Source organism: Falco rusticolus, chromosome Z, assembly GCF_015220075.1.
Source record: "Falco rusticolus isolate bFalRus1 chromosome Z, bFalRus1.pri, whole genome shotgun sequence".
NCBI lineage: Eukaryota > Metazoa > Chordata > Aves > Falconiformes > Falconidae > Falco > Falco rusticolus.
This window is the reverse complement of record NC_051210.1, coordinates 69,375,730-69,402,871: the sequence shown is the minus strand read 5'-3', so window position 1 is coordinate 69,402,871 and position 27,142 is coordinate 69,375,730. Positions and strand designations below refer to the sequence as shown.

The 27,142-nt window shown below is 41.8% G+C and overlaps 1 protein-coding gene across 2 annotated transcripts; it reads right to left on the bottom strand.

Moving 5' to 3' along the window:
• Window positions 1-1,224: 1,224 nt before the first annotated feature.
• On the bottom strand, window positions 1,225-26,057 carry PRKAA1 (protein kinase AMP-activated catalytic subunit alpha 1). Of its 2 annotated transcripts, XM_037373204.1 has the most exons (10): window positions 25,928-26,015; window positions 24,745-24,793; window positions 19,183-19,324; window positions 17,491-17,584; window positions 15,680-15,824; window positions 13,785-13,872; window positions 12,689-12,913; window positions 7,868-8,354; window positions 7,372-7,498; window positions 4,109-4,353 (listed from the first exon to the last, which is right to left on the bottom strand). In XM_037373204.1, the coding sequence occupies exons 2-10, from the start codon at window positions 24,773-24,775 to the stop codon at window positions 4,109-4,111; spliced, it is 1,584 nt and encodes a 527-aa protein (XP_037229101.1). In that variant the 5' UTR covers window positions 24,776-24,793; window positions 25,928-26,015. The 2 variants fall into 2 exon arrangements, with proteins under 2 accessions (XP_037229100.1, XP_037229101.1); XM_037373203.1 differs by lacking the exon at window positions 24,745-24,793 and having other exon boundaries at window positions 1,225-4,353; window positions 25,928-26,057.
• Between the last annotated feature and the right edge of the window lie 1,085 nt (window positions 26,058-27,142).

The following is a 27,142-nucleotide window of genomic DNA, read 5'->3' as shown; positions in this document are numbered from 1 at the left end:
CCGCGTCCAGCGCCGGCTCCGTCCGAGGCTCCCCGCGGGAGAGACCCTGGCCCCGACCCCGACCCACACCCCGCCGCGGCCCGGGCCGCAGGCAGCGCGCAGGAGGCTGTTACCTGCCGCTCACCGCCGGGCGCTTCTCTTCCGGCTGGCAGGCCCGCGCGACCCTTGACCCAGCAGCCAGCAGGAAGCGGAAGGGCGGGGCGGCAGCCGCCGGGGAAAGGAAGGGCAGCGGCAGGGGGCCGCGCGGGGCATGCCGGGTAGCCCGGGGCGCCGCGGGGCATGCCGGGTAGCCCGGGGCGCCGCGGGGCATGCCGGGTAGCCCGGGGCGCCGCGGGGCATGCCGGGTAGCCCGGGGCGCCGCGGGGCATGCCGGGTAGCCCGGGGCGCCGCGGGGCATGCCGGGAACTGTGGTTCCCCCGGGAGCGGCTCCCGGCTCGGGCGCGAGGGAGAGCGCTGCGGCGGTGGCCGTGCCGGGGAGCCCGGCCTGCACGAACCGGCCGGCCGGCACCCGGGCACCGCAGGCCGGCCCAGCTCGGTAAACGGGTGCCGCGGGGTTGAGGCCGGCTGCGCTGTGCCCCGCTGCTCGGCGAGGGGCGCGGCCGTGAGGCTCTGGGTAAGCCCGGCGCGAAGCGCTCCCGGCAGCGCGGCCCGGTGACAGCCGCCAGCCCGTGGTCGCCGCCTGCTGCTGCCGCTGCAGCACCGCGAGGTGACGGGAGAGCGGGGCCGGCACCCGCCCGTCACTCACGGCTCGGCGGCACCGGCGGCTCGTCGTGAGAACAGCCCCCGCGGGCAGGGCGGCTCCGGGCGGGCAGCGCCGCAAGCGACCGCGCACGGGCGGAAAGGAGGCGCGTTCCCTAAAGGCAGCAAAATGTAGGACAGGCGACAGGGTCCAAAGCTACTCGCAGGTTCGAGAGGCAGGCACCGAGAAAAAACCGCCTCACGGTGCGTGGAAGGTGCGGGGCAAGCGGAGTCACCGCTGGCAAACGGGGACTTCTGTACCCGCGACTGCGCTCCCTTCTGCAGCAAAAGGGTTTATGGGATCTACAGGGAAACGGGGCCCAGCCTGCCTAGCTGGGAATTCTGCAGTCATTTGTTGTTGTCATATTGCTACCTACTCTAAAATTGCAATTGCAGTTGTTTTTAAAACAAGTATACCAGTCCCTGTCTGTTATTTTTAACATACATAACACTAGGAGACAGCACGCACAGTTTCAAACAAGATGGTTCAGTAGTCCACGTTTGCTTAGTTTTAATTTTTCAAAGTTTAAAAAGTTACACAGTTATAAACAAGCATTTCTGCCATTCAGCGTTGTCAGAAGAAACTAACATAGGAAGTAGGCACATCTTAGTTAACAGGACTTCATATCTTACAATGGTAACCAACCAGTAAAATAAAATTTATTTCCAAGTTTGTATTAAACACTTAGATCAAGACAAATGATTTTTTTTAAATGTTGCACCACCAAGATGAATTTTGTTATCTATTACCTTGTGAGTTATATTGCACATGGACAATTTGGTTCATCCACGTTTCTGAAAAAATTACAATACAAAGGCAAGATAATTCGATGTACTCCAACAGGAGGAAGCTTGGGAAAACAGAGTAACATACTTGACCGATGTGTTATTTGCATAAAATGCCTCCTTACAACCCTGGCAGCTTTCTTAGTGAGGTTCTGTTTCACAGCCTATTGGCAGATAGTAGCACAACGCTAAAAAAGGTGTGCAAGATCAGTACGAACATGTGAAGAAAGCAATTTCAACAGCAAGATCTACAAAGCATAGGAAAGTCACACAACAGACATCTGTTCTTAGTTCAACTAGGCTGTCAGTCCCCCTTTCTCCCTCCCCCATACCCTATAAAAAACTCAGTTCAATCATAAAACTTTTGGCCATCAAAACTGTTATCATACCAATAAAGTTTACTTTATTTAAAACTACATATACAGTACAAGTCTGCCAGAAACTTACTTTAACCTCCAAATACCAAGACAAAGGAAAAATCGTGGTTGTCTTAATGCACAAGAGGGCCAAAAAAGTATATAAAAATTAAAAGCTATTTGCAGCTTACCACTTTGCCTTTGTGGTCAGCATTACAAGGAGCAGATACCATTTAAAAATACTTAGATTAATATATGCAAGAATGACCCCAAAGCAGTTCCAGATGAGGAATTACTAGATTTAAAAAACCTGTGCGTTTGTTACATTTGTGCAAGTGCAATATTTAACAATTTCAAACTAAAAGGGTAACAAAAATGAACACACCAATTTATTCAGCACATCAGAACCAATTCTTACAAGACTAAAAACAGGACTTAAAACTAGGATTTGCAGCTGGTCCCTCATGTGACATCTCAATCTCAGGAGTTTAAACCCAAAGCTTAATGCAAGGAAAATCTTTCACTTTGAGATGCAGTAATACAACCTCGCATTACAGGGACCGTGTGTGAGGATAAGGAACTGAAGTTGTAACTTGTACCTACATACTAGACAGACCACACAATTGCCCAGTTCAGAACACAGTTATAGCTGTTCTGGGGCTTAAAGCAGCTTTATGTTTCTTCAGCTTCCATGCATGTTCATAACATGAACTTCTGGACTGAAGCCAGTTGGCCTGGATTAAACTTTACATCTGTAGCTAGCAGTTTTCCATGGCTGAAGTATCAGTCATTGGCAAGAATCCCCATATATTTTAAGAGTCCAGGTTTCACTGTTCATAGTAATGCCATGATTTCCAGTCTCTCCCTGGGAGAGCAACCTTTCAGAGTAGGTAATGAAGTTTATTTTGAAGAGAACCTTAATTCTTGAGTGCAAAACTAAACATTTTATAACATATCATTTATGTTTTAGTGCTAGATGAAAATGGAACTGTAGCTAATTACCTAAGAGTTTGCAAGAGAATGTTTTTGTGCAAGTACTAGCTGTGGTTTTAACATAAGGTTCATTTTTCTCCCTGAAACATTGCAAAAATCATTAAATGCAGAAGGATTTACATTACTGGTAATTGCAATTTACTGTTGAAAGCTTTTTGAATATTACCACTCAAGTTGTCATGATCAGTTTTCAATGTTCAACTGAAAAGTTAAGACTATTTAATTTCACAATTAATTCAAACAAAGTTTGCTATAAAGGGTGGCATAGGGAAAAATAACCTATATATGTAGTTTCAACTGCAAATGAATTCTATATAGTATATTGTAACAAGTTCTAAACAGCTGTTTCGAAGTGTCAACATAATTTTTTAAAAACTGACAATTTCAGATTCTGAAATAGCACACAACAGCCCTTAGGCCATGCTTTTAATTACATCCATGTCTTTCTAAGGAACAGGATTCTCAGCTTGCCATAGCAGCAAGGACCTGCTATGCTGCTACACCATCAGGAGCTTGCTGACAGTTCTCCTTCACAGAGCAACATTTTGTTCAGTTCATGGGGTGCCAAGTCTTCTCAGCATTAAGTTTCTAACAGTTGTTGTGGACTCACTTGGACTCACAGCCCACTGGATTTCACCCTTGGTGCATTACAGAGCACCTACATGCTTTTCTGACTGGTTAGATCTGCATGCATTTAATAAATTTTTCAGCTGTTAGAAGTAGTACATTGTAACATGTGATTCTCTATCATTTACTGTCAAATAAGGGGGAAGAAACACAGCAGTTTTAACACATTACTGTTGGAAGATTTTGACAGTTCTGAGTCACAACTGTAGATGGTGGACCAACAAGTCATACTTAGGTCACTGAAATAGTAAATGTACATTTACAGTGCATCAGATGTATGCATTACCAGTGAAAAAACCAAGAAGCTCTGTCTAACTTAGAAGTTATACGCAGCCTAATGTGCACTCAGTGTAAAATGTTATAAACTCTGCCCCAAGGGCATGTGATTTCCTGTACCTGTATTATGCTATTTGACAATGGATAATCAGAATTCACTCCAGCTTCAAAATAATATACATTAACTGCCAATAATCTCAATCCCTGTGCAAATTGCATTCTGCAGCTAGTTTTTCAGCGCCATAGTTAATTTAACTTGATTATAATTGGAAGCATCTGACTATGATTTAGGCATGCTTATTGCTATAAAAGAAATAAGCCCATCTTCAAAATTATTGTGCAAGTATTTTAATAAGGTTTGCACACATCTCAAAAAATTCTATTGTATGACTCCCTGGTCTTGGAGTTAAGTCAGCTGTAGAAGAGTCAAGCGAAGAGCTCACTGACGAGGTAAGGGATGCATCTGCAGATTTTCCTTGCACATCAGCATCTGAGTCTTTTTGACAGGATCTATAGTTGCTCACAGAACCTGATCTCTGTGGAGTTGCAGTCCCAGACTTCGCTTCAGTAATTTCATCTGAGGGGGCAAGGGGAGTGAGGAAGAAAGTTAGGTACCAGTATCAAATCAGTTACATGAACAGCAAACATCTTTACTTTCTCACACTTCTCAATTTGGTTTTTTAAAAATCTTGATTACTACACAGAGATTGAAAAAGCTGTTTATATTTGACACAAAATAAAAAGCTTATAAATCTATTAATACAGAAGCAAGTGTCCTTAAGCAAATTATTTCTGTGCTCTGAACTGTGCTACAGAACCATTTACATCTAGTTTAGACCAGCACTTGCCATATTTTTCATGAACTAACTTCAGCAGATAATAGCTCCAGTTAGGTTACGTAAACCGAAAATAGGATAGCATCATAAGGTTAGAGACCAGTAACAGTTCAAGTATTTTGTAGATGCTTTTTGCTAGCATCTACTTTATTTTTATTCTGTTTGTTTTCTTTATATTTGGTTATTTATACTTTGTTGTCTTTTGCATTTTTATTATAATTACCTGATACATTAATTGTTAGCATCTATATTAATTTATCCTTCACTTCTGGAAGTTTTTCCCCATAGTATGTTGCACATTTTGGCTGCAGCAGCTGCAGTTTACCATCAGTATGAGGAGGAAACACTTTCATCTTAGAAGTAATGTTTTGCTGAAGTATCTCTGTTCTTACTTTAAGTTCTGAACATGAGTTTGACGCCCACATGGCACCAGAAAAATTATTTCCAGGAGAAATTAGTGAAAAGGCAGTCTCTCTTGTGTTCACATCAAAGCTACTTTAAATTACAGCTTGGTAAGAGGGAACAGAGAACAGTTAACTGTGGTGGAGAGAAAGTCAAGTCAAATCAGCCCCACTGTTGGAAGAGAAATGGCAAATCCATGCCCTGGGGTTGTACTCCCTCAAGAGTTGAAGCCAGGACTGCAGCAGGCTGCCCTCCCCCCCCAGCTGCATGGCTCCAAGCTGTCATCTCCCCTCCAACAGGGATGACATTTATCCTATACCGCAGTGTGTCTGTTACAGATTTGTTATAAGTTAGAATTAACCACATTTGATTTTATAGAAACACATTTGATTTTATGGAGTTATTTTAATAGGAATATGGTTTTAGTGGAATTCGTGTTTGCATAGCAACCAACAGCTACTATGAAATCCTCTGTACAGCCCCGTACCAAGGCCGAAGGGATTGGTCAGAATCACCTAGTAAGAATGTTTAGAACTTAGATAACAGACTTAAGATTAAAGATGATTGTTTATATGTAACCTAGGAGAATGTGCTAAAACGTCAAAATGTAGAATTAATGGGAACTGGGGACAGTCGAGTGAAGCAACTCCTAGTTACCTGCCAAGAAACAGTTACCTTAAGTAAAAGGTAATTCCGGCAGGGGGAGATCAAAACCACCGACTCATGTACCACCTCATTTCCAGACCTTTCTAACCTTTACAGTGCAGAATCGGATATGGGAGGGCAGTATGTTAATGATTTTTGGGAAATACTATGTTTATGCATGAATACTTAATGAATATGTATGAATGAGTTCTATATAAGGTACATTATTTTGAAACTTGGTGTGCGTTGATCGTGAGAGGACTCACTCATGCACCCGGCCGTCAATGAAGAAGTGTCTGCTTATCTACATCACATTGGTGTTGATAAATTCTTTATTCCAAGATTTCGGTAACAGGTCAGTACAGGAAAGTGACTGTTAGTCCCCTGTATCACGTACCCCTGGATCCAAGCAAGCACCTGTATTGCTGGAAGGAATGAGGAAAGAACTGCACTGCTTTAGCCACCCTACACTGCAATCCAGCCACTCCAGTAAATCCTTTTTCCATGTCACATTTTTTCCTAGGCATGTCATCTACACCACTGGCTGTGGGCAATTCTGCTTTAATCTACTATGCCCATCAACAAGCACTGTGGCCAGTCTGTATTAGCTCCTCCATTTTCAGAAAGGTACCCAACTGGGATATGTGTGCTGTGCTACTGTCACTAAAATCCATCCTTCTACAGGGTAGACCAACTGCTTTCAAGACTTCAGCTACTGCAAGCATACAACTCCTATCTCAAGTTTTGTCTACTAGTATCATTGGTGGGTTGACTGCCTGGCAGCTAATACCTCAGCACAGCAGGGAAGGAAACTGGAAAGGCAAAAGTGAGGAAACTCATGGACAGAAATAAAGATAGTTTAATAGGAGGAAGAAAGAAAAGGGTGTGTGTGTGTGAAATTGATGCAAAGGCAACCACCCACCACCTCTCCACAGCAGACCAATGCCCAGCCAGTCTCAAGCCTACCCTCCCCAAAGGCCCATCCCCTCAGTTTCTTTGCTAAACTTAACATTATATGGCTAGAATACCCCTTTAGCCAATTTGGCTCAGCTGTCCAGGCTGCATTCCCTCCAAACTTCCTGCTCATCCCTGGCCCACTTATTGGGTGTAACAGATTGGGGAAAAAGACAGACTAGATACTATGGAAGAACGGCTCAGCAACAGCCAGAACACTGGTGTAATCAACACAATTTTAGTCACAGATCCAACACACAGCACCATATGGGCTGCTGTGAAGAAAATTAACTCCATCTCAGCCAGACTCAGTACAGCAGTGAACAGTCCAAGTCAAATTTAAATGCCTAGATGCCAAGTTTTATCTTCACTAGGAGGTGTTTTTTACATGCTTACTTAAGATCTAAATCAATGTTTAAATTCGGGAGTGAGGCTCCAAGGACAGTTTAGGATGATCCAAATCTCAGCCCTCACAAACCTGTCCCCTTTTGCACTTAGTGGTGTTAGTGCTCATGCAGACAGAAAATGGAGCAGCTCAGGAGTTGATAGAGCTAAAATTCTGTTATTTAAAGAATGAAACAGCTAACCATCTGATCACAGGAAACTTGACCAGGAAGGAATAAAGAAACACTAATACAGATCTTGATCAGCTTAAACTTAAGGACAACAATTCACTTCTAAACAAGAAAATTAAGACATTTGCATTTAGAATGATTTGCTGTACAACTCCATTAACTTATGTTAATGTCTTCACATACCATCAATGCTACGAAAATCCAGTAAGTATGTCCTGCTATCCACCTGATACAACTGTAGACTCATTTTGGAATATGCACTTGTTACTGGATTCTTCCTTCGAACACGTAGATAGTATGGATTTACAACCTAGTACAAAAGATCTGAGTTAGTTACCAGAACTGCTTGAAAAGCACTGCATATTTTTCCTGCCAATTCAACTCACTGGTATTATCAAGTGATTTCAGGCTTACCTGTTAAGAGTTGTGGGGGTTTTTAGCCAACAGAAAAACATTCCTATAGCCCCATTAGAAAAGTTAGACACAGTAGCAAAACTTTTTTTCCTGTCAGCATGACTAGCTTCCCCCCAAACCCTTTTTGCATGGCAGCCACAAACAGTCTGCACCAGCACATGACATTTTCCAGCACAGAACATGGTTTGAGACTTCCAGGCTGTGTAACTACACAGCTCAAACAAATCTGCTGTTGGTCTCCTGTAGAGATCCTTTATTCTTTTACCTTCCATTCATAATCCAGTTGTTTAATTGCTCGACAAACTTCAGCCATGATGTCATTTGGTCGACTCTGACTCCTTATTCCCAAATGCCACTTTGCTCTTCTTACACCTTGGTGTTTGGATTTCTGTGGATTCAGCTCATCAAGAGTATGGCGGGGACGGGGTGCTTCAGCTACTAAAAATGGCACTCTCTCAGGATGAGGGCGAGACAGATGGTGATCATCAAGAAAAGAATCTGGTGGGCTGGTAGCCAAGTAGAAGTCTTTGGCCTCATTCATTATTCTTCTATTATCTATAATGAGGTGGTAAGCAACTGCTAAAGGGTCCTGGTGATTTCGGCTGTACAGACAACTTAACACTTCCTCTTCAGTGCATTCAAATTTCTCACACACTTCTTTTAAGGCTTCATCATCAATCATGGTAGAACTATATGAGGGGTCTTCAGGAAACAAGTATTTTGGAAGGTCCTGCTTAAACCATTCATGTTCCCTAGATTTAAAAATAAAGTCTGAGTGTTACATATGTAAACCAAACCTTTTCAATATTAAATGTTTAATTTTTTTTTAATCTGTACAACAATCACATTTGTCAGTCCAAGTCCCTTCTGTGCAGCAGACAAAACAGTACATAAAGAAAAGTAACCATTACCTTCACAAGGTTTTGCTAGATGTTTTGCAGGTGACAAAATCTTTCTGTAACTTTTTCAGCTACCTGCACTCCAGAAATCTGTGTAACTCAGCTTTTTATATAAATGGTATGCTTTTTACTTCCACTATGTTAGTTCTGAGATCCTTTCAACTGAAATTCTTATACTACCCATTTTAGCTGTCCACCCTCAAGTACATACATAATACAATTAAGAAATGTTGATGAACAATTTTTTGGTAGATGTCTGGACACAGATTTTTGAACACTGAAGTCACATGCTCCCCATCCCCAACAAGCTGCTTATCTTTTCATTCAAAACACCCCTAGCTGTTGTTCAAGACTTAAAAGGGTTGAGGGAAGCTATAGAGGGGTCAACCTGGACCTCTTCACTATGGTACCCAACAGCTGATATTCGTAAGAGAGAAAAGGAAGGACACAGAAAGAAGCAAATACTGACCAGGAAAAATGATTGTTTTGTGTGTCTAGACTAAGCCGCTTAACTAGCCAAAGGATAGAGCATGATGCTAATCTTGAAAGCGTTCTAGCCTGTAGGATAAAGATGGCTACAGGTTTAAGAGCAGTTATATGGATGTCATGGTTTAACCCCAGACAGCAACTACATACCACACAACTGCTCACTCAATTCACCCCAGTAGGACGTTGAGGAAAATCAGAAGTGAGAAAGAAACTTGTGGGTTTTTCCATAGCTGAGACACAGGCCTGTATGAAGGAAGCAAGATTCTCTTTGAATTCTCAGTTTGCTGGCCAGCCCATCCACAATTGCTGCCTCTATGTCTGTCCAGCTTATCACCAGGGTGTTGGCATATGACATCAGTGCCCTTATGGGACATCAGTTGCAATTATAGCAACATGGACCATGTGCACCAGATTCCATCCAGGTCTTGAGATACCTGGCTGTCATGCAGGCCACTACAGATCACCCCCATGATGACTAATTCCCTCAGACACTGGATACTTCCCTCAGTTGTGGTCCCTTTGCTTAGAGAATATGAAAGATCTTCCTTGAAGAGATAGCGGTCCTTGACCCTCTACAGGAGTCACCTCCTAAGACTGAGGACTCCCCTTTTACAATCCCTTTATCAATGGCCCTATCTCTAGCGAGGAATTCCAGCTGCTGGGCTTCCTTACCTGCTAATTCTTGACTACTGGTCCCAGTATCTCAGCATCAGAGTAACTAGCTGAGAATTTGCTTTCCTAGTTGAGGTCTGAAATATTTTTTCCTTAACTTGCAGCTCACTCAGGCATAGGGATTGAGTGTTTTCTGTCTGCTCTGCTGCAGAACAGGCTGCCTCTTCTGATTCTCTCTCCTGCTCCTCCTAGGAGAAGCTTTTTCATCCCTTATGAAATGAGTTGACTTCCACTTTGAGTGTTTCTTTTTAATTATAGGAGCAACTTACACAGTTGAAGGCTGTGTCTCTGGCCTAGTCACAGCCTGTTGGTGTATTTTCAGATCCAAAGGCCTTCTCTTTTCCTCGAGAGTGCTTAATAGTGTTCAGTAGGCGCAGGCCAGGCTCCAGCACAGTGCAGTGACTCTTTGGAATAGCCAGGGCATCTTTTTCAAATATTGTATCACTTTATCAGGACCCCACTTGTTTGTGTGTGAAGTCCCAGACTATTGGAGGTGACAAACTTTCTAGGTATCTGCCCACATTCTCCCAAATGCCTTGCCATCCTTAACCACACTGCTGTCGGGCCTCATGATATTCCTAAATAGCTTGTTAACCTCAGAAAAAGCTCAATCAATATTCTTAAGAAATACCAGTAGAAGTATTTTGATTACCAAAGGATGTTCAAGACACTGAAGAGCTATTCTATCAAGGGATAAAACATTACAGAAGGTGAAGATGCCATTCTGTATTTCCTCCACAAAAAAAACTGTCTTGAACAAAGAAGTGTAGTTAATTGTCCCTATGAGATGGTACCCAAGGTACATTAACAGCTTCACTACAGACCCCAACTACCAGATTAAGCTAAAGCACTCCATTTTAGTAACAACTCTCCCAACCAAAACATTACTAAAGCACTACAGAGCGCAGGAAACTGCAAAAGCCAAAAACCAGTCTTTAACACATACAGCAAAAAAGGGAACATGGCACAGATCAGAAACTAGTATTGAGAACAGATAAATCAATATTGTGAGCAGCAACTGTTAACAGGTAATAATTCTAAATTCCATCTAATATGCTGTGGTCAAATATGTTATCAAACCCTTCGAGCCTCACATTGGGCACCAAAAAGGCCTGTTACCATTTAACACCAGCCAGCAATTAAGCACCACACAGCCACTCCCTCACTCCTCCCCAGTGGAATAAGGGGCAGAATAGGAAGAGCAAAAGTGAGAAAAACGTGGGTTAAGTTTGAAAATTAGAAAGCATTTTTTAAAAAAGGTTTGTAAGGAGAAGAAAAAAAAAGAGGGAAAATAAAACCCAAGACAGACAAGTGGTGCAAACTACAGCAATTGCTCACCACCAATTGACTGATGCCCTGCCATCAGCATGACCATGAGCAGCAGCCTACCTCGCCAACCTCCCTCCCAGTTTTATTGCTGAGTGAGCATAATGCCATACAGCATGGAATCCCTTTGGTCAGTTGGGGTCAGCTGTCCCAGCCATATCCCATCCCAACTTCTCGTGCAACCCCAGCCTACTTGTTGGTGGGGTGGCGTGAGGAACAGAAAAGGCCTTCACACTGTGTAAGCTATTCTCAGAAGTAACAAGCATCCACATGTTATCAACACTGTTCCCAGCGCAAATCCAGAACACAGCCCTATACAAGCTACTATGAAGAAAATAAATGCTATCCCAGGCAAAATCAGTACGATGGACCAAGCTCTAGTCAGTGTGAGCCTAAGAACATATCTCAGCACAAATGAGTTGAGTAAAACAGACTTTCATCAGAAGCAACCAATTAATTCAGAAGCAGAAAAAGCTTCTCCTGTACCACTAGAAAGCACATACCTAGCTGGATGACCGAACCCAGAGGAATATTTTGTTACCATTCATGGCAGTGGGCCCCTCCCCTTGCATGTATACATGCACCTCTCTAGAAGAATTAGGGTATTTAATCCAGCTCAGTTTGTCCTTTAAACTATAAGGTGACATGTCTTATGGCTAATAGAACAGAACTGTTTAGGATTCAAAAACCAACCATGCTCTGTAACCAACCTTTTTCAACATCTTTTTCACACCACTTCTCTTCCAGACATACTTGACTGACTAAGTTCCTATCCACGATGGTTTACAATGCTTAGTTCTCACAGTGCTCCTATTTCTGCAAGGAAGTACTTTCCATGGTAATAAAAGTAGCAAGAGATGACTGTACCACTGGCTTTGTCCTACTGAAAGAACATGAACACTGCAGACTTACTACCTTAGTAAAAATGCTTCTTTTATGGTTTTAAGTTAGGAAGTGTATCAGAGCTCTCTCCTTAGAGCTTCTTATAAAGGAAGCAGGAAAACATAACTAAGCTGCTATGTAATGTAATGTCTATCAGCTACCAATTTTTTATTTTTTTACATTCAACCCACTGCACACTTGTCAAAGCAGTCACCTTCTCCAGAATCTCTCTCCTCTTTGAATCTGGAGCCTACAATGGCTATCTGTACCTATAAACTTTAACTTACCAGTATTCAATGCGGTAACTATCGCTTACACATAAATTCATGCTAAGGTTTTGAAGCTAGAAAGTTTTATTTTGCACGTGGAATATTCAGTCTTAACAGATGATTCTTCAGAGTCCAAAGAATTACAAATAAAAGCAGTAGTTAGATTAAGGAGCCATAACTTCCTTTCAGACATTCACAGTACAGAATAGTGGGGTTTAACAGCAATGAATTTTTTGCCCAGAGAAGTCAATACATTGTATTTTTTGCAAACTGTTCTACCGTTAAACAGCTTTGCTGTAACAGTCTTAAACCAGCAGTTTCTCAGAATTGCTATATGTCATGTATAAATTTGTTCTACTGTGACCTCCAATAGACACTTCATTGGCCACTGGAAATCAGAAGCATCAGAGCTAAAGCCAAACCACCAGACGTTGAATTTTTCATCTCAGTCTATAAAACATGGACAAGCTATATGAACAATAGTTCTGTGTATCTGCACTGAGATTATCATTCCAGCATCTTGTGATCAGACACCAGTTAGTGTTTTACCTAATGTCTCTGATTGTTGCTCTCTTCATTGGATCGACTTGCAGCATGTGCTTCAGAAGACTAATTACCAATGGATTCAGGTACTGAGGGGTATAAAAGATACCATCACATATCTTCTTAAAAAGGGTTGGCACGTGATCGTCATCAAATGGAAGCGTTCCACATAACAAAGCATAGAGAATAACCCCACTGCTCCAAATATCTACTTCTGGACCTGCATATAATCTGGGAAAGAGTTAGCCATTAGAAATTTGCGTTTAATACATTTAAGTTTATATTTATTTCCTCTACTTTCTTACATTCTATCACAATAATTAAAAGCGTATACACTTAGGACAACTAATCTGCAAGTACTATACCATTTCATTTGTATGCCGTGCATCCTCCTCCTTCTTTAAATATATAAGATACAAGCATGTAGTAGTTTTCTCCTCTACTGTATAACAATAACCTAAAAATGCAATTTAAGGCAATGGCAAACTGAAATAAATTCGCAACTACTAAGAAAGCTCATGTCGTACATTGTTACCACTGTTATAATGGAACCTGTGCAACACCATCTATCCTCCAAATCTGGGAGGCTGAAAAGTTTGACTAGTCCATATAGCAGAACTTGTCACATGAATAAAAAAGACATTTGGCTTCCAGTCAAGAGAGGCAGCATTAGGGTGGGTAACAAAGCAGCAGATTTGACAATCATAAGATTCCAAAAAAGGCAAAGTTACCTTATGATTAAGCATCTACCCTGCAGCAGTTATTTCCCTGCTACTCAACTTCACACCAGACTTTTGCCTGTAATTCTAGCCATACCTCTACTTCCAAGATCCCAGCTGTAAGTGAGATTTTAAACCAATTCAGGCCCACTGTACATACTGGATTTGGGGCATTAGAAATGACCTCCACCTTACAGGAGGTATTGCAAAATTAGGTCACAGAAGCCTTAAGTACTCATGAAAAATTATCAAGACAATTAAAAGGTCAGCCCACAGTTTCTCAGCATCAAGCTTGTCCACTGAAGTAGCTTTACAGCCTTTAGAATCAAGCAGCAAAATGGATGAAATACATGCACACATGCATCCGATATTAAAGAAACTACCTTCCTGAAATTACTTCTGGTGCAGCATAGTTAGGGGAACCACAGCTTGTTCTTAAAAATTCTCCATCTGACATCATATTTGATAGACCTGAAAGTATATAAACGTAACTACTAAAAATTCAGACAGCAAAATTATTTCACACTGCATATTCCACTTAGAACAAACAACTAGTAATTCAAATCAGAAAATTAACATATTTATCTCAGTAAAGAAATAACATTGTTTGGAATTACTGATTTTTTTTATATAAGTGTGCTACATAATCTTTCATTTAGTTTACCAGATGAGTAACACCAATCCATTATTGCACATGACCTAGAAAAATTTGAGAACACATTCACTCCAAGACAAAAAAACAGTCTGATCTGGATGACACAGGCATGACAGAACACAGTTGCTCTAAGGGAGATGGAGCAGCACAGCCAGATACAATTTTGGTCATTAACAAGAAAATCTTAATAACCACATTTATTTCGAAATGCAAAAGTGGAAGATGATACCAGAGAATTGCCTAAAAATCTTTAAGAGGTTATTATACAGAGTAAGGAGACTGAGGAGTACACATGACTTCACCACAATTTAGACATCCACACTGCTCAGCTGGTTCCTGAATCACTGCATTTCAGTAGTTAGGTTTTAGATATTCCATTAGCAATTACTGAAGTGTACTTTAGAACTAAGCCATCTTCATTCACCAGCCCTCAGTACAGACTAATATTAGTAAAGAACTACCACTTAAAGAATAGCTGTGGATAATATGTTCTAGTTTCCTCAGTGCTGCATGATCAAGACTACCATAAGCCAGAGAACTCCGTCTCAGAGATGGAATTATGCCCTTTTATGGGAGAAAGGGAACGGAGTGGGAGATGAAAGAGTACAGCTTGGTTAGCTTTCATATTCTAATACACGAAAGCTTTTATTAAGCTCTTATTTAATACACTAGTCACAACTAACTGAACACTACAGCTTTGCTGATAAACTTAAGTTACAGGAATACATTTCTATAAGTTACTGTACTTGATTTCTTTACCACATAAGCAGTTTCAGCCAAAGCATTCTGTATACACAAGAAATCAATACGATTCCCAGTGCTCACATACTGCAACACCATACTTACAAAATATACTTAAAATACTCAGCATTACCTTAACACCTTTCCTCAAAGACCTCGAAATGATTTACAAGGGCAGGTATTATCCACTATAAGAGATATATCATGATGTAGCAGTATGGATACCTTACTATGCTTATATGGCAAGTTTTCCTGATTCACATAGTTCCAAGAACTAGCTCCCAGTCTTCTTAGCAGCTGTTCACAGCTAGTATATAGCTGCCTAATTAGAAAGCTTAATTGTTTATAGCAAAAAAAGCATGATTTGCAAGATTAACTGCTCTTACTTTATTCCCAATTTCTCAATCACATATTTGGAGTTTTTGAAGTGATTTTAGAGTAGTTTAATAGGAGGACTAGTGTATTCTACTACAGCAATGTAGTTCTTAAATATGATCAATTGCCCTTGCACTGTACTTCCAAGAGAGCTAAGCATCTACATTTTACAGATGGTGAAACAGGCAATAGGAGTAAATTTTGAAGTAGAAAGGTCAGGAGATAAACCTATTTAGCATTTCAGAGAAAACTGTTACACAAAACCAAACAAATCCATTCACAATTTCACCCAGTTACCAAAAATACCTAAAAAAAGTTTGAGAGGAAAACAAGTTCTACACATGTGCAAAAACATCATTTTGCTTTACATTCATTCTCCTCAGGTTTTTGTATTGTGTCCCACCAACAGGATATTCAAGTGTATACTTTTAATTAAAATATTTTCCCTAGTAATTAACAGGATCTAAACACCAGAAATGCACTCAGATATAACACAGCAATGCTTACCGAAGTCAGCTATCTTGGCATTCATGTGTGCATCAAGCAGCACATTTTCAGGCTTCAGATCTCTATGCACCACCATATGCCTGTGGCAGTAATCCACACCAGAAAGGATTTGCTGGAACAGACGTCTACTTTCCTTCTCATCAAGCTAAGACAGACAAAGGTTTTAAACAGTTACAAAACAGTGGAAGATAACTTTGTTTTCATTCATATTAAAGAAAATTCTCCCATGACCTGAAGTTATCATTTATCATTTTTATACTTTTTACAGCAGATTATCAGAACTTGTAACAGAAAGCTTCATAGCTTACACCATTTTGTTAGTACTATAGCTCTAAAATGACTACAACACACCCACAGACTCAAAGCCACTGAAATTTTTTAATGCTTTTGAAATTGGTTAGACAGATGTTACATACTAAGTAACTAGAAACACTAGCACCCAAGCATTAACTTTGTCTTACCGTAGTATCAACAAACTTCCACATCTAAGCACAGTGTAAGACTTAAGTAGACAAGCTGCAAACATGCAGCACAGAAGTGATACATTTTAGATGCTATTTATGCCAGTAGCAGCTAGTCCCAAACAGCAGGCTTAACTGGGCATTTCCTACCAACCTGTGCCTAACCCAAAAATTACAGTTTGTTTTAACAACTAATTAAAAGCATCCTGGCTATCTAGATGGTTTGTCAGAAGTGACTTCAAGAGCTTTCACAGAAGCTATTCCACTAGTAGAAGAGGGTAATAAGGGCACAATGGTAGCTTTGCAGTAATGGGTTATAATGAGGAAATAATTTTCAGCCACTTCAGCTGGATACATATCCATCCAGTCTATACCCAGTTACTGTAAATTAACATACCAGTAATCACTAGAGGAAAAATGCCATGACCAAGTCATACATAAGGATCTGAAATATGTTAACATATTACAATTTTTACTTTCAGAAGAGGCAGTCATAAAGTATATTTTAATTGCTAACAGGAAAATTAATGCTGAATACATAAAAACAAACATTTAACAGAGTGCGACTGGTACCCCCTGCTCGTGTGGTTAGCATAACTAGTGCCATTTTATAAGGCAAGTAGTGATTCTGTGACTAAGCAAGTCACATATTCATGCCCCTTCCCTCATTATCAGGCCCTGAAGGTCTTGTGAACCAAGCAGACAAACCAAAGGGATTTCTTATCATCCCTATCGGCCTCAAGACTCGTGAGCACCAGGCTTGATTAAGCCCTTCCTTACCAGCCTTCAAGGTCCCAGGCATCCAGCCAGCCCCAACCCCATAACAGAACAGAGAAGTGTAACTGCACCCAGAGCACTGTCCATACAAATCACACTGTTACAAGTCCGAAGTGGGAAACCTGGACCACAACTGCTGCTAGGCAGTGAGACCCATGACTTCTGGCGGCCAGGGACGACACCACCATCTGTTGCTTCCTCCAGGGGCTGAGTGGGCAGCTCATTCTTTCATATGATTTTTCAGGTCTAGACTGTGATTGTTATATTGATACTGCAAACCACATATGCAGAGTGTCTAGGTGATTAGAAATGACAAGTTGTACTATAAATTCTGTATGATGTGACTTACAAAGTGTACTACATTGATTCTGCTTGTAGAAATCCTGTGCCACTAATCATAAATTCTGTCTACACTAATAATACCATGTTAAGTAAAGCTTTAATTATACCATCCTGCCCAAGGATCCAAAAGAAAAACCTGTCTGTCCCCTCAGTGTCAGGTGACACAGGAATGCTGCAAAAGCAGTAACAGAACACAAGTCACTTATTTGTAGAGTTGGACTGCTTCCTTACCCTTCCATTTTTACAGATATAATCAAACAGTTCTCCTCCTGAAACATATTCCATCACCATGAAAATATCAGTTGGTGTACTGATGACCTGGTACCTGATAAAAGAAGATACCTGTTAGACTACACAGTAAAAGATGCTAGTTACATTGAGTTAAAACTAAAGTTGTGCAGAAGAGTCAGATAAAAGTATTCTTTAAAGTTTTTTTCAGCCAATTTACAGCTACTGAAATGACAATACTTTTCAGAAGCTATCTCCTCTCCTTTGACTATGTGATGTTATCATTGCCAAGGCTAGCAGGAAATTTGTTTTCCATGCCAGGAATATTAGTCACTGTACTTTCAAAGAACTAAGCTTAGTCCAAATGATTTCTATAAAACTATCTGCAGTGCTGCTGCACAGACAGCTTGGTGCAGTGACAAAAGAATTCAGAAGAACTTTGCCAGTGTCTCAAAAATACACACTTTGCAACCTTAACATGCAAAAACCTGACTTGCCATAAAGTGTATTTCAAGACCAGAAAAAAAATACTCTTAATCATGAACATAATATTTCAGAGAAAAATACTAATGAAAAATTTAGGTCTAAGTACTGATACTTTAGAGTTAGAATTATTTCAAAACTTCAAAGGTTTGGTATAACTAGTTTATTGCCAAACTCCCCATTTAAGAGATTCTGATTTTGTCCTACATATCCTCCTTACCTAAAAGGGGAAAAAATAAAAACAGCTTACAGCAGCCAGAAGTAATCTTTAATGGAACAAGAAAATGAACACTGGTAACACTTCAGCCAAAATTCAGATATTATATTGAGAAGACAGGAAGTAGCAAAGAAAGAATGTTTCAAGACAGTACACTTACGCCTGCAAATATCCAAACTGTAATAAACAACTGAAATCACACATACACTACAGAACCGCAATGTTCTTCAAAACACTGATTCCCACAGAAAGGGGAAGATAGACATGCTTCAGCTTACTGAGACAAACTATTCTTGAACTACACTGACAGCAATGAGTTCAGACTCAAAATGTGTTCACACACAAATGATTATGTGTGCAACTATTTTAGCAGCTTAGTATTATAGTGTAACACTTCAATAACCTCCATACTCTGAGGCAGTTATTTACATGAGATCTTCAAAGTTAGTTTTACCTAAAATCTTATAGTCCAAGATGCTTTACCTTTACCAATTTTCTCTCTAATACCTTGGTTCAAAGTACCTCATGTACTTAAATATCACAGCTAAGACTACTAGAGAAATAGTATTTTAACCCTTTCAATCCAAAAGTTAAATCCATGCTTCTATACAGTCAGAAACATGTTTTTCAAATAAGAAAACATAATAAACTGACTACAGAAATGCACTTTACAACCTTGTTCTTAATAACTCATTTTCAAAGCAGAAAAAGGATCAAATAAAACCAGAAAAAGAAAACTGACATAGCAGCTAAAACCTAAAAGGGATGCTACTAGAAGTATCTATCATGTCATTACCTTTTATATTATCTGTAGCTCTCTGGCCTGTAGGGACGATCAGTTTTGTGAAAACACATAGGATACTGACTGCATACTTGGAAGCTGGTTACTTTCCTGACAAGACACTGCTAGCAGTATTGCCTTTTAAACGTTTCACATCAGCAAGAGCAAAAAGATTATTGCTTAATTATGTTTGATTATAGAAAGCAAAACTTACAGTTTAATGATATGAGGATGCCTGAAGAGTTTGAGGTTCTGAATCTCCCTGCGGATTTTTCCTACAACATCAAGGCTGCGAATCTTCTGTCGATTCAGGATCTTCACCGCAACTTTATGCCCAGTTAACTCATGTTTGCCAACTGCAAGGAAAAAAGAAGTATTTAGCCAGGGTTTTCAATTGCTCTGTAAAGACATTAATTTCCCCATTTCAACTTTAGCCAAGAAAAACAAGTTGTTAGCATTCCACATATCCCCATTATCTGTGGGGACGTTGAAAAAAATCAGATGGCATGTCATTTCTCCTGCCCTACTCCAATTTCTCCCACAAGTCTATCATTGCAAGATGAATGGGGTATTTAAGAAAAACCTTAAACTTGGCCCTCAGAAGTTTTGTAGGATGAATACTTTTTTGCACTATTGCAAACAAACAATAAATAACTCAAAGCACTGTCACCCTTGCTAATTAGGGAAACCATTTTCTCTCCCTGTGGTTTTGGCTTACTTGGTAACCCACTCAGACATGTTTACCTGCAGCTCTTCTACTTTACATGCAAGGGCAAGGATCACTCTTCAAGAAATCATGCTATCCTTCCCTCAAGATGCCTGTTTCAGCAATTACACTGACTCACCACTAAAAGTATCTTATCAGTTTACTTGAACATTATTTGTCTGTCCTTGGAGCAGTGTGACCCTATGCAAGCTCCGCAGTTTGTGCAGTAAACATCAGTTTTATTAAACAAGTGGCAAAAGCTATAGGAAATGCACAAAATAAAATCCAATCATAACCACAAGAAGTAATGCAAACACACAACCTCATACATCTGTCAGCTTCTTTCCTACTTCCAGGAGTTTCAATTTCTTTCAGTAGAACACAAAAGTATAAAATACTTCTTAGACAGTTACACTTTTTAAAGTCTTTAACTTTGCAGATGCTCTTGGAAATAGCTGCAAAGTTGCTAAGGATATTCTTCTTAAACCCAACACTGGATCACAGATAAACCACAGAAGATAAGTATCTTTTCCACTAGAAGGTTTCGGTATCTGCATTGGTTTCCGTTGCATAGCAAACCATACCTTACATTACTTTCATTTGCCACACTAATTCTTACTTTTTGAAGATAAACCAGACTCCAGGGACACCCAAATGGTTCATCCTTGCCCACTTGAATGGACACCAGACAGACATGTACCAAACACAATACTCACCTGGGTGCCTCCCCACACTTGAGAATTTAAGACCTGCTTCAAGCTTTATTTAAACATATCCATGGAAAGCTGTGATAAACACCAGTGATGCACAAAAATCCTTCTGCATCCAATAGATAATTTGGATAGAATTAGCAATCACCTACCAATCTTTAAATCTCATTCCCAACACAAGACTTTACTGCTGCCTTTTGCCTCTGTATTGAGCTAAAAACCAATGCAAGTGAGAAGAAATTCTAAGCAGACAGAGATAACAAGATGATTATTCTTAAAACAAAAAAAAAGCCACTGTGTAAAATAAAGCAGCTGATCCAAGTTCCTGTAGGGAGCAAACTAAACAGTGGATTACCCAAGACTGAAGGATCACAATGTGGCATTGAAATGCCTTTTGTACCTGAGAATACAGAAAGGCTCCAACTGCACAGTCAAAAAACACATCCCCTTACTCAGAAGGGCCATTACCTAAAAATGGCCACAATAACCAAAACACTGGATAGGCACATTTGCACTGCCAATGAATGCCTGACAAAGCACACATCCATCACAAGTTTTAGACAGACCACAAAGCATTGGTAGGTGATTACCTAGAACTGTACAATCACATTGTTATTGATTTGTTAATAAGTTAAGATTGATTGATTTTATTAAATCATTTAATAAAATGAAAATATAGAAGGATAAGAAAAATTTTAAATGAAACTTATAGCCGCACAGTAAAAGCTGTTATGAGATCTTCTGTACATCCTGTACCAAGGCTAGAAGGGTCTAGAACCATTGTTAAAACTTAGGTAATAACTTCAGGGTTTGAAAGGTTTTTTGTATTTGACCAGTCTTCTGTATGTAGAGGTGTATTGAAATGTCAGAATATGAGATTAATGGAAACCGGGGAGAGTTGACTGGAACAGCTTGTAGTTACCTGCCAAGAAATTGTGAACTTTAGTAAAAGGTAATTCCGGCAGGGGGAGATCGCGACCACCGACTCATATACCACCTACCCAAATCATACCCTAGACCCATTTCTAGACCTTTCTAAGCTTTACTGCGCAGAATCAGATATAGGAGGAGAGTATGTTAATGATTTACAGGAAATATTATGATTATGTATGAATATTTAATGAATATGTATGAACAAGTTTTATATATGGAATCTGATTTTGGGACCTGGCGTGTGTTGATCGTGAGAGGACTCGCTCACGCACCTGGCCATTAATAAAGAAGTGTCTGCTTATCTACATCACATTGGTGTCGATAAGTTCTTCATTCTGAGATTTCGGTAACATCACCTATAAGAATTACTTTCTTTCAACCAGATCTACAATTAAAGCAATCACATTCCCCTTGTTCTCCCCTGTTCAAATGTGATTGAACTTTTAAAGGTACCCAACAAATTATACTACCTATGTTCAAACCCTAAGGAGCAATGAATCATTAACACAAAGCATTAGAAAACCAACTTTTCCATTTGAATTACAGCCTTTGCCTATCAATAATGTGAACTGAAGTAAGCCAGAAGTATTTGACAAAATCTTAATCAGTAAGTTAAAATTTAACATTAATTTTTGTTAGTAAGCAAAAAAAGTAGCTTAGAAGCTACCCAAAAAAAATCAGTCAGACAGAATGGTTGGGGTTGGAAGGGACCTCTGGAAATCATATAGCCATCCTCCCACTAACACAGGTTCACCTAGAGCAGGCTGCAGTTGCATGCAGGTGGGTTTTGAATGTCTCCAGAGAAGACTTCACAATCTCTCTGGGCAGCCTGTTCCAGCACTCTGTCACCCTCAAAGTAAGGAAGTTTTTCCTCATTCTTTCCTCACTCAGATGGAACTGAATTTGCATCTTCATGAATACATGAATTCACATCTTCCTTTGCTCTACAAAGTAGATTTAAGAAGGTGTTTAATTTAGTAAGTAGCATACATATTTCAGCAATTCTACAGCTTAGGGTATAAATATTCAGTTCTGACATGCACTGTGTTATGAAGTCTCATTTATCAGCCAATTTGTTTCATTTCTGATTTGTCAGTCTAGATGAAAACTGGACTTTCATTAGAACTCAGAAAAACATTAGAAAGCAATTTATTTGCTATAACAATTTATGTTCAATATACAAGGCACATAAGAGGTTCTTGAAAATGCATTTTTCACCTAACAATTTAACAAAACTTGCAGCTGACTGAAACCAATTCTAGCTGTCACAACCTTCAAGACTGTGCCTAAGCCTTGATTTTATTCATTGACTGGAAGAAAACATCATTTTTTGCTTCAACTGTGTTTGCCAACTTTGAATAAACTCTTGTAATGAAAACATACTGTAGTTTTGTGCAGGTCCTAAAAAGCCTGTTCACTTAGCTTAAAACATTTCAAATTAAATCACCATTTTCTTCAGCAATTTTTGCCTTCCTTTTTAAATTCAATTTAAATTATAACAAACCTAGCTTTTAAAGATATGAGTTTCCAGTAGCCGCCTACTTCAGGAAATAAAATAGTCTTCTTGGAAACGGTTCAAGGTATCTGTTACCAGTAAAACAGCAGACATGAACTGGTAAGACTGCTGACTACTTTTGAATTTAGCATGAAGACAGAACTGAAAGCAAGACCTCATAGGGTAACAGCATGTAGAAAAGTAAGCAGCCATTGTTATCTTTCAGAAAGCTACTTTGTATCATCCCTTGACAGAAGTTTTACCTGTAAAAGGAAAGTCTCACAAATTGCAACTAATCAAAATATATTTATGTTAGTCACCCTAATCCTCAACCAGGTCTCAGTCCTTCAAAAGCATCACTGCAGAAAGTTAACTTTACAGACCTAGTATTTCCCTATACTTCTTTAATCTCTGATAATACCAATTGTCTTCAAGCTTCACGATGACTATGCATAACATCAAGATTTCCAAGACAGTGACAAGAATCTCAAAGCAGCAGTGACTTCTCAACTGTTTCTGTTCAGCATGTCTTCAGTTGCAAAGAAAACTGACTATGAGGCCATCCCGAGTAAACACAACACTCCTATGAAATATAAGTACCTGTAATTAAGTTTGTAGAAAAAAAAAGCTTAACAAGCATACATCATGCTTAATGAAACATTTCAGTAATACATCAAACAGCCAACCCCAGGCTCAGATGAAAGCAGTCTTTAAAAGTACGAGCTAAAGAAATGTTTTCAACAAAAAGACCCCAGGAGTTAATGTTGTGCAATGGCATATTGCTGCACAACATCAGATAGCAAACTGATCTTCTCTGTCCATTTCTGGGTCTTTCATCATTGTCTTGACCAACTGACTGTCAACTGACAAAATCTTATCAGTCAACAGAGAAGGAAAATAATGATGATTACCAGAAAACAATCACAGATTGTCTGGTAGTAAATAAAGGAAATACATGCTCAGGAAGAAAACTAGTGCAATATAGATAGAATACTTTATTAAGTACAGCTAAAGCAAGACAAAGTGCATCATGGAGGGGCAGGAGAAAAAAACCCAAACCTTAAACCAGTATGTATAAGGAAACCAAGTATTAGTCCATGACCACTAACACTTGCTTCTGAATCCTAAATATATTCTCAAGCCACTTAAGGTATTCTGTATGCAGAATGATGCTGCATTTCACCACCAGGTGATTTCTCCCCCATCCTTAAGAAAAAATATGTTCAGATATGCACATGTGTACTCTTCACATAGTCAGCAGTTGCAAAGCAGCCTAAAAGAACATCTAACATCAATCAAATAAGGAAGACAGAGGGGTATTAAGGAAATAGAGCAATAATAAAAATGGCAACTTTTTTTTCAGTTAAGTGTTTCAAGCTAAGTGTATTTCATGAAATATTAATAGTAGCAAAGTCCAATAATATACTAAAATTACAACAGTAGCTCCACAAATTTTGATCATCTTTCCAAGGTTTAATCTTCAGACACATTTTTGCCAATACAGATAAGAACAGCAGTAGTAGTACAACAGCACTTTGAAATTTAAGAGCACACTGGAACATTAACAGGTATGCCAGCCTTAGCTTTGTGCAGTGCACTGGCAGGCAAAAAAAAAAACGGCAGCATGCCTTTGACTCCTCCCCTCAACCATTAGTCTCTCCCGGAGGAAAGAGAATCTAATGCCATTTTCTGCCCTATCTCATCTCTCTGTTTACAGAGGTGCTAAATTCCCAAGGAAAAGACTGGTATGGCAGCTGCCAGTGAGGTTCACTGCTCCCCACTGTGGCTGGGGGTGGCAATTTATAAGCCTGCCTTGAAAAAAGGAGACTCAAAGGGCTTTACTCGCAAAATATTTTCCACTACTTTTCCAAATGTTGTTAGAGATTAATATACTCCGATTTTCTATACATCAGTAATTTCTTCAGGACATACCAATAGTTGAAAGAGCTTGGGTAGAAAACATACAAAAGGAACATCTATGCTGAAAAAAAAAGAATCATGTTAAAAGCCAGCCAGCACATTAGACACAACAGGATTAGCCAGGGTTTTTTACTCGTTATAACCATAAGCAATTCATTAAGTTAACCATAAAAAACCTTATGAATAATACAACCTGAATCTAGACCAACTTATTTGTTAAAGAATGTTTTCAATTTGCATTCCCCAATATTTGAACAATTCTCACAAACACCACAGCAGGAGCAGTCTAAGCTAATGCAGTTTTCCCACAGGTGGCGGGCATCAAGGGAAAGTTTAGTTTCTATTTCATTTCTACTAGGCTTCAAGTTTGCAGCATAGTGCCTGCACTCCTACTAGGAAATATTTTTAAAGCCTCAGCTGAAAAAAAACCTTTGATAACCACTGGATCAACTACATTTCACATAAAGTCTTTGCATGTCCGTGCATCAGCTGTGTTGCCAGTTAATCCAACAATTCCAGGCTCATCTTTTTATGCTTATTTCTCTCTTTATAGAGAAAGAAATCTTGCCTTCTTTACCAGGGCAGCAAGTGCCAGTACTTGTGCGGCAAAACGCAACGTACGGGCGGCTCAGGACTCCCCTCTTCCCTCACGTACTGGGCACTACTTTCAATAAATGCAGCATCATTAGTTTCCACCGATTATTTCCGTAAACACAGACGAGACAGCCGTTCCCGCCGCCGCCGGGCCCCCGCTAACTGCCCCAAGAAGCGCCGCCGCCGGGCCCCCGCCCGGCCTGCAGCCCTCCCCGGCCCTCCGCCCACGCCGCCCCGCACCGCCAGCGCCGCCGCAGCCCGGTGACTCACCCGGCCCGGCGGGAGCGGCGCCGCCCCCGCGCAGCTCGGCCCGCCGCAGCACTCCGGGCGGGAGGCGGAGCGGCGCCGAGCCCGCGCCGGGGCAGCGGGACCCCGGACACGCACGGCCCGCGCCCCGGGGCCCCGCACGCCCTCCTGGCCGGACCTCGGCGGCCGCCCGGCCCCAGTGAGGGGAACCCCGCCGCCCCGCTCGGGCCGTGCCGCTCGCCGCAGCCCCCCCGCCCCGCTCGGGCCGCGCCGCTCGCCGCAGCCCCCCCGCCCCGCTCGGGCCGCGCCGCTCTGCTCCGCGGGGCGGGCGGCGGAGCCGCTCCCCGCCGCTCACCTTTGACTTTGCCGAAGGTGCCGACGCCCAGCGTGTCGCCTAGGATGTAGTGGCCGATCTTCACCCGCCCGTGCTCGTGCTTCTGTTTATCCGCCGCCGCCATCTTGCGCCAAGGACCGAGCCTGCGCATAGTGCCTGCCCGGGCCGGGCCGCGCCGCTGCGCCGGCAGGGGAGGAGCAACCACACAGCGCTCGCCCGCACCGAAACCCGGAAGCGAACCCGGCACTTAAATACCTTCCCGGCCCCCCCCGCGGTTAAACCATTGCGGTGCGCGGGGGGGGCCGGCTCGGCCCAGCGGCGCCCGGGGAGGTGCGGTTCCTGGCGGCGAGGCGGGACTGCGCGGGGGGGGAACGGCCCCCAAAGGCTGCGCAGCGGAGGGAGGGGACGGGGGGGTTGTCCCTGTTTTAACACCCACCCGAGGAGCTGAGGGGCTTTACCTGTGTTTCAGGGACTGGGGCGTGGGGCGCTCGGGTGCGAGCCTCCCTCCTCGGTTCCCGCCCGGGCCCGCCGGTGCCGGGGGCGGCACAGCCGGCGGGTGTGGGGCGAGGACGCCCGGCCACCGAGGCTGGCACCGGCGCCGTCGCGGGGCCTGTACCCGCGGGCAGATGGGGCTGTGGCGCTCCCCCCTCCTGGCACCAGCGTGCGGAGATGTGGGGAAGAGGCACGTACTGCTGACAGGGACCGCGCCGTGCCGGTGAGGTGGCCGTACGGCCGTGGCCTGCGGGGGCGGAGGGCCTGCAGCGCCCGGGCGGGCAGGCCTGCGACACCGGCTGAGCGGTGGCTTGTGTGCCCCGCTGCCGCGGGCCGTGCGAGACACGGTTGCTTGCTGATACCCTTGGCTCTGGCGGCGATGCTGTGGCGGCTGATGGCCAGCAAACCCCGTGTGCATAGGGAGCATACTGTGTTTCCAGACCACCCATGCGCATCACTGAAGACAGGTCTGTCACGGTTTCAGGATGAAGCAAGCTGGGTGTAGCTGTGTTTTGGCCTCCCTCCTTGGCTCCAACGTAAGCAAACGCCAGGCCAGTCCAGTCCTTCGTTACAGTAATTTGAGAGAGTAAGCTGCCAAGAAGGTCAATTCTACTAAAAAATGAGCACTAGGGATCCTGTTGTTGTGTAAACTCCCAAATTCTTGAACTCTGCTTTAGTGCTGAACTCAGGTTGAGTGTTTAACTGTTATGTTAGGCAAATAGGCACACAAGAGTTTAGGTCAAG